We start from the raw sequence: 8,705 nt of genomic DNA, 5'->3' as shown, positions 1-8,705 counted from the left end.
TACACACCATAGGGTCGCTTATACAGTTTTCCAACATGACCCACAAGTCTTGTCCATTCAGAGATCTAGGAAAGCTGGGTGACCACTACAGCTTTCTCATATACAGATATTATTTTTGTTGAGAAACTGCATCATCTTCCCCTACTCAGCATTACTCCCATCATCCTGCCACTACACCCATCGGCCTCTGTCGCTCACAAGTACGCGGTTAGCAATCTGTAAGCAGCAATCATCATCACGTGACTGCCGCTGGGCGGGGCGACGAGGTGAGGGCAGAGCTGTGGCTTCCCTGCCCTCACGTGACGTCATAAGCCGTCGGCGGCGCATGAGCAGGAAGTAAGTAAGAAGGGACTCCGTAAAATATTCATAGTTAATTAACCACTTAGATCTCGAATTGATTGTACATTCTGCTATCTGTGACATGCTGGACACATGGATATTATTGTTATGTTACTATTATTGTTATTATGGTACTTAGTTTGGGTTGTTATAGGGATTCTGACCTTTAGGGGTTATACTGTACCTTTAAAAGCCCCATGTGACCACTTCTGGTGGAGTTTTAGGGAGGGTAGAGTACCCCAGTGTCTAAAATAAGGAGTCATAATGTCAGAACTGTAGGTTCAGGGGCTGCTGCACAACTTTTTATCCTGTGTGATGAGGTCATGAGTCGGATATTAGCGCCTAAAGAAAAGATCACAACAAATTACATTGTCTCTCGTATTTTATTTACAGATGGAAGGTAACGGGCGTCCGTCCATCGGACAGATCATTCTCCTGGCTTCCAGCTCGGCGGTCACCGCCATCTTCTACTCGGTCTACCGCCATAAATCCCGCACGGCGCAGACGCTCAAGGTATGAAGTTGTTCCTCTAATCTGCTGTCCCTGTCACATCACTGGGGGTCCGAAAACCTGTTACCCTCCTATGAAGAGACTGCAGCATTCAGAAGCAGACTACTCACAGCACAGTGCCATAAATAATATAGTGGCTATTTTTGGTGTTGCAGCTCAGCTCCATTCACTGGAAAGATACTTACCAGTTATCAGATCATGTGACTAAAAGATGTGACTTCACAGGATCTCATCAGGTGCCATTACTCTCTAATATAGCTAATTGAACAAAATTTTTGTCTCCATCAATTGAAGGGCCATTTCCCATCTGCATTTTGGCTTCTCTTTTGCAGCGTCCATTTACAAACTGAACTGAAATAACAGAAAGCAAGGTATCCGTTTTTTAAACTGATCCGTTAAAGGTATTCTTTTAAAGAAAAAGGAAAAAAAAGATACTTTCTCCCGAGGACTTCTCCTGAGCTGCACCAGTTCTCTAGAATGACCACCGGACTCTTAGACTAATACCCACCCTCCAAAGCTTCAAACGTGCTCTTAAAACCCATCTCTTTAGGCAGGACTATCACACTGCATGAGATGTCAACTCTCCCTTTACTAATCCATCCTGTGTCCTCCTCCCGTCTGTCATCCGGCAAACACCAGATACTAAGCTCCAGGCTTCTTTGCAGTCACTTTCACCTTGGACCTTGTAATTAAGATGGCGGCTGATGGTTCAAACAGCAGAATTTTTATTTTATTAAATTATCTTTTATTGTTCTCTTATAAAGTATGGCTGGACCATCATACGATCTCTTTTACCTCTTGTGTCACCCCTTCATCCTCATAGACTGTAAGCTCTTGTGTCACCCCTCATCCTCATAGACTGTAAGCTCTTGTGTCACCCCTCATCCTCATAGACTGTAAGCTCTTGTGTCACCCCCTCATTCTCATAGACTGTAACCTCTTGTGTCACCCCCTAGTCCTCATAGACTGTAAGCTCTCGTGTCACCGCCTCATTCTCATAGACTGTAACCTCTTGTGTCACCCCCTCATCCTCATAGACTGTAAGCTCTTGTGTCACCCCTTCATCCTCATAGACTGTAAGCTCTTGTGTCACCCCTCATCCTCATAGACTGTAAGCTCTTGTGTCACCCCTCATCCTCATAGACTGTAAGCTCTTGTGTCACCCCCTCATTCTCATAGACTGTAACCTCTTGTGTCACCCCCTCATCCTCATAGACTGTAAGCTCTCGTGTCACCCCCTCATCCTCATAGACTATAAGCTCTCGTGTCACCCCTTCATCCTCATAGACTGTAAGCTCTTGTGTCACCCCTTCATCCTCATAGACTGTGAGCTCTTGTGTCACCCGCTCATCCTCATAGACTGTAAGCTCTTGTGTCACCCGCTCATCCTCATAGACTGTAAGCTCTTGTGTCACCTCCTCATCCTCATAGACGGTAAGCTCTTGTCATCCCCTCATCCTCATAGACTGTACGCTGTTGTGTCCCCCCTTCATCCTCATAGACTGTAAGCTCTTGTGTCACCCCCTCATCCTCAGACTGTAAGCTCTTGTGTCACCCCCTCATCCTCATAGACTGTACGCTGTTGTGTCCCCCCTTCATCCTCATAGACTGTAAGCTCTTGTGATCAGGGCCCTAACTCCTATTGTTCCATATGAATGTTTGTAGTCTGGAATTTGATGGCGCTATATATATAAAAATTATTATTGTTATTATTAGACAGCTGTTTCAACTTTAATCCGTTTTTTAAAAAAACGGAAACTGCAAAATGCACTGGCCTTAATATCTTCAATTTTTCTAAGAAATGGTGATCATTTTTTGTAGGGAGCCAAAAAAATCTCTTTAGACGATGACTTATCAGACGTCCTCATGGATTTACCCGGAAAGTGTGTCCCTTATGCGGTTATTGAAGGTAAGCTTTATTTTTCTAGCGTATAAGCTCTTGTGTCATCAGATGTCAATACAAACAGGACACTGCAGTTCTCTGTGTATGGTGTAGTCACAGTACACATGCCAACTCCTGCCTGTAACTATAAATGTGTACAATGGCAACACAAATCTCAGAACTGGATCCTGGAGCTATGGATGATGGCATCTGGTCTGATAGATATGATGCAAGGGGCAGTATGTGGCCCTTAACTTGGGTAGAGATGGCGGCTAAACATCATACGGACCGGGTCCCCCCCTTCATCTTAGGTAGCAGTGCCTGTTTTCAGCGGGGTATTGTCTGAGGAACATGACCAAGAAATTAAGGTGGTGACTTGGCTCCACATCTCAATGTGATCTATCATCTGTGTGATGGGCTGGAGATAACCAAGCTCACAACTTACATGAGTTATAGGATCTGATGGTGTTGTCCTGGTACAAGACACTGCAGAACTCCTAAAGACTTCTTAAAGGGATATTCCCATAAAGACAAGATTCTTAAATATACTCAGGATAACAAAAATAACACATTCTCTAATTCACTGTTATAGGTGAGGTACCATCTCACGACCTGTCTCATCTCTCTTTCTATGTGTCAGATATTAGTAGACTTGCTTAGAAGCTAAATGAAAGTGAAGATAAACCCTGTAACCTGATAATATAAGCACATTGTCAGCACACAGCGTTTCATATCACAGAGGAATCATGGAGTGTCTGGAGTGATAGGAGCAATAAAACTGAGTAAAATTGTAAAGTAAGGGGTTAAAATTGATATGTATTGTGTAAACATCATTAGGGGAATAACATTTTCAGAACTTTCTTTCATAGGAAAATCCCTTTAAAGGAGTCTTCTCACAAAACAATTTAGGCCCTATCCAGAGGACAGGGCCTAACTTGCTGATGGGTGGGGGTCTCAGTGATGTCAGAGCTGATTTAGTGACACGGGGGCACATCCTGTCTAATTGTGTACCTGTGTGAAGGCTGCATTTACCTCCTGTGAATTTGTGTATGCTGCAGGGGTGGTGAGGTCGGTGAAGGAGTCTCTGAACAGTCAGTTTGTAGAGAACTGCAGAGGCGTCATCCATAGACTTTCCTTGAAGGAGCACAAGATGGTTTGGAACAGGACCACCCACCTCTGGTGAGTTCTTTCTCTGCTGTGTTACATACCCAGCTACTTCTACCATTAAAATCCGGGGACACTTACTCATAGATCCAGGCCCCGTGACTGTGTAATCTACTTATATTTGTTGTCCATGGTCTCCATCCTTCTAAAATCAACTTAGAATTATGCTGATGACCCTGACGGGCTCTGCTGGGAGTTACCAGAGCCCCTCTGTGCTTCAGCTTCACAGGTTTTTACACAATCTTGCGCTCCCCCTGCTCCCTCTAGAAGTTTCAGCACACAGTGGGAAGGGAAAGTGCTCTTACCCGTTGTCTCTTTATCACTGTACTTTTGTATTTTGTACTTGCATTAGTTCTTTGTCTTAATGTAATGTATGTGAACCCCTTACTGATACAGCACCATAGAATGAATGGTGCTCTATAAATATAATAATATCCATTGTAACAGCCTTTGAATCTGCAGCCCTTCTGTCTCATTAGCATAATTCTAAACATTGATTTTAGAAGGAAGGAGGTGATTGGATAACAAAGATAAGGAGATGACCGCAGTCCTGGTGCCTGGGTCTATGAGTAAGTGTCCCTGGTTTATCATGATGGATTTTGATGGGAGATTTCCTTTAAGGATTGTAGGTCGAACAGTGGAGGAACCTGAATTTCTAACTTGCTCGATGGATGCAGGTTTTTTAATGGCTCTGATTAACTCTCCTCGTGCGTCACTTTTATATAATAATACAAGAAGTGGGATTAGAGGAGATTTTCTCCCAGATAAGATGCTTGTGTTTGGGGGACTGGTCATGCTCTTGGGTGATTAATAACTGGTTTGCTAGGATACTGGCGGCTGCATCCTGCGCTATCACCGGAGGGCAGTCACCTGACACATGCTCCGCGCTCGCTAAACCTTCAGCAAATAATTGAAGAGCGCCCGTCCTGAAATCCTCTGTAAATACAAGTCCCAGAATCATCCTCTTCTGCCAAGTTCTGATCAGTCCAATGTTGCAAATTGGAAAGCTGGGTGACAACCTGCCACCCAGCTTTACCAGGCTTCAGAAAGGCACATGTGCCAGGCTGTGCAGTACTAGATGATCAGAACGAATGTGTAATTAAGGTAGGTGATGGCTATTGTGGCTACAGTCATGGGGAACAGATCTCCCAGCTTTCCCTGAGTCCTGAAAGGCCAATCTTTTTGGTAGTGTAATACAGCATATACCGGTGCCTGAGCAGTGTATATTTTACTGCAGAATGGACATTCAGGAGTTTGGGAAAGCTGATTGACTGCAATGTATTCATCATTACACCTTCTACATGGGGTGTTACCCAGATTTTCTAAACTCCTTAAAGGCAAATTATCAGTATAGGTATTGCTGTATAACTTGGCCATTCAGGAATCTGAAAAAGCCTGGTGACAACAGTCCTGCACCATTATAGTTCCTACGGGGATTGTTACCCAGCTTTTTCAGATTCCTGACAGCAAAACTACATAGCTAAGCAGCAGTGGTGCAGGATTGAGAGCAACACTATATAATATATAGGCGATTGGCCATTCAGGAGTCTGGAAAAGCTTGGTGACAACAATATAACCACCTTTATACTTCCTAGAGGGATTGTTATCTAACCTTTTGAAAGGCAAAGCTTATTTATGCATCAAAGGGGGGTAAAATGAGGATGTTTTAGTGAATAGCTGGACTTTGTCATCATAGCTTCAAACACGCCCCAAAAAAACCGAATCTACCCAAGACAAAGGTAAAGCTGAATTGTAAATTAATGTAGATGTTCTCATCCAGCTTTCCCAGACTCCTGAATCAGGTCAAATCTGCCCAATGGCATAATGGTAAAAGATATGATGATGCTCTAACATATAACATAAAAGATTCTGGAAAAGCTGGGTTTGAGCTAGACCATGTAGGTTGCAGTGTCATGCTAACCATGCATTTGGCCTGTGTCCCTTTAAGGAACGACCAAGAGAAGGTCATCCACCAAAGAACCAACTCTGTCCCCTTCGATCTGACGCGAGACGACTCTGACGACTCTGGTCCGTTCATCCGGGTCATTAAACCTCTGGAGGCGGCGGAGCTGGACCTGGAGACGGTTTACGAGAAGTTCCACCCTGCTGTACAGTCCTTTACCAACGTCCTGGGACACTTCATCACCGGGGAGCGGCCAAAGGGGATCCAGGAGACGGAGGAGATGCTGAAAATCGGCGCCACCTTAACTGGTGTCGGGGAGCTGGTCCTGGATAACAAAATCCTCAAGCTGCAGCCGCCCAAGGCCGGAATGTCCTACTACCTCAGCAGCCTGGACTTTGACTCCTTGGTGCAGCGCCAGGAGTCACAGGTCCGGCTCTGGAAGATCCTGACGGTGATCTGTGGGTTGGCCACGTGCGTCACCCTCTTCTTCATCCTGCGGCGCCAGTATCGGCAGCATAAGGAGAAGCAACGTCTCAAGCAGCTGCAGAGGGAGTTCGAGGAGGCCAACGCCAGGGTGCAAGATGGCGAAGACGAGGAGGTCCGCAACGCCTGCACCATCTGCCTCAGCAACCAGAAGGCCTGCGTCTTCCTGGAGTGCGGCCACGTCTGCTCCTGCTACCAGTGCTACCAGGCGCTGCCCCAGCCCAAGAAATGCCCCATATGCAGAAACACTATCTCCAGAATGGTGCCCCTGTATAATAGCTAGATCCTGATTGGCTGGGAAGTTTAGGGGCTCCACCCCCTTCAGAAAACTTCAAGATCAAACTGTGCAAAAGAATAAACTAAAGCGTGTTATTAAAGGGATATTCCAGTACTTTTTCTATCTTAATGATTCCCAGGTATCTTCTATCATGTCTATGGGTTATTTGGCCGGATTGCAGTGCAGTCCCATTTAAAGGGGATGTCCAGAGTTGAATTGCTACCCTTTTTTAATCCTGTGGATTGGGATAGTGTTCTGATCAGATGGAGTCAGAACTCTCACAGTTCCCTAGATTGAAAGTCCTAACAACCCCTTTAAGTTAATGTGCAGAGCTGCAATACCATGCACAGTCACTATATAATGTCCGGTGCTGTGCACAGAGCCTATGCAGTCTCTACTTAGGGGTGTCTGGCCCCCACACATCTGATAAGTATAACCTATTCTAAAACAAAAGGGGGATCAATAATAAAAGTTCTGGAATATCCTTTTAAATGGCAGAGTAAAGATTTGTCTCTGTGTTATATCTGTTTCTGGAAAAGCTGGGTGACTAACAACATGACCAACATTACATCTTAATGGCAGGAACAGGCATTGATAGTTACCCAGCTTTCCCAAAAGCAGATTGACAGGAGAGAAGTTGACTGGAGGATGAATAACACAGCAGCGCCACACCTGACCATAGGTGGTATTGCAACTAAGCTCCATTCATTTCTCTATAGCTGAGCTGCAATACTGGAACAAACCATAGTCCTAGGTGTGGCACTGTTTTTGGAAGAAGGCAGCCATGGTTTTCAACTTGCAGGACAACCCTTTTAATGTGATGGAGGCCTTCACTGAGAAATCGGTGGTCGGTCTGCATGGTCCAGACGCTGTTTATCTGATTTTCTGTATATTTGGGGAAACTCTATTTTTGTCGAAAATTAAAATGCCATATTTTCTTTTTCTGCAGCTTTTACCAAAGATTTGCGGATGGCCTCCTATATATATATTCATGTTAGACACACATGGGATGAGTCTGTGTGTGCTAGGATGGGCATTTAGCAAAAGTGAAGAGCAGCTCCGGAGCACAAACTGCTGCTTTAACAAGTGTAAGATGACAGCTGAGCTCCATAGACTGCAGGAAGCCTTACAGGTATAACAAGGGATATGTGTAAGACTATGAACAGTAGATTCCCTGTACACACATAGAACACGCGTGTATCAGGACCCCTGCTCCTGTGCTGACACCTAGTGGTCACATTTGGTATTTCACCTTGCGGTTAATCCTATTTATATAAGTTGATGATGTTCTTTTGACTACAACAGGAGGATGGAAAATGTAGAGAGTGATAAATACAGTGTATCTAATCAGTGAAGTGAATGAATTATTCCAGGTATTTATGATGATGGATCCCGTGACAAAGTAAAGTGTTGGATCAGGAGTGCGCCCTCTGCTGGCTGCAAGTGTCCTGTGCTACCCCTAGTGGTGGCCTCTGTCCTGGTACCTTGTGTCAAATAAAATATTGCTGAAAGGATTTTTTCAGGAATTTAAATTTTTTTTTTAATTGGAAAAGTTAGTGGAGCTGTGACAACCTACCAGGGCTCTCGGGGGAGTCAAACTCTTTTTCACTAGGGGCCACAATGGCTCCATAGTTGCCTCAAAAGGGCCGAATGTTAGTTTATTACTGTATAAATGTATCTACTCTTTAACAGTTAAGCGAGCTGTTTATTAGTTCCATTTATACAGTGTTACCATTACAACAAGCCATTTGGGGGGCAACCACAAAGCTCCACGTATCGGTAGACACACTATGGCCAGTGTGCGACCCCTAAAGTGCAGCAGGCCATAGTCTGCGCCCGGCACAGCAGCCCGATAGTCACGGCGGCCCGCACAGCAGCCCGATAGTCACGGCGGCCCGCACAGCAGCCCGGTAGTCACGGCGCCCCGCACACAGCGGCCCGGTAGTCACGGCGCCCCGCACACAGCGGCCCGGTAGTCACGGCGCCCCGCACACAGCGGCCCGGTAGTCACGGCGCCCCGCACACAGCGGCCCGGTAGTCACGGCGCCCCGCACACAGCGGCCCGGTAGTCACGGCGCCCCGCACACAGCGGCCCGGTAGTCACGGCGCCCCGCACACAGCGGCCCGATAGTCACGGCGCCCCGCAC

At 45.7% G+C, this 8,705-nt stretch overlaps 1 protein-coding gene across 1 annotated transcript; it reads left to right on the top strand.

The window, feature by feature from the left end:
* The first annotated feature begins 305 nt into the window (after positions 1 to 305).
* On the top strand, positions 306 to 8,072 carry MUL1 (mitochondrial E3 ubiquitin protein ligase 1). The gene is made up of 5 exons (XM_072155197.1): positions 306 to 336; positions 733 to 852; positions 2,671 to 2,758; positions 3,790 to 3,910; positions 5,844 to 8,072. The coding sequence occupies exons 2-5, from the start codon at positions 733 to 735 to the stop codon at positions 6,562 to 6,564; spliced, it is 1,050 nt and encodes a 349-aa protein (XP_072011298.1). The 5' UTR covers positions 306 to 336; the 3' UTR covers positions 6,565 to 8,072.
* Positions 8,073 to 8,705: the final 633 nt, after the last annotated feature.

The sequence above is a fragment of the Engystomops pustulosus genome, chromosome 6 (assembly GCF_040894005.1).
Source record: "Engystomops pustulosus chromosome 6, aEngPut4.maternal, whole genome shotgun sequence".
In the NCBI taxonomy this organism is placed as follows: Eukaryota; Metazoa; Chordata; class Amphibia; order Anura; family Leptodactylidae; genus Engystomops; species Engystomops pustulosus.
Note: the sequence above shows the minus strand (reverse complement) of the source record. Positions and strands in the feature narration are given on the sequence as shown.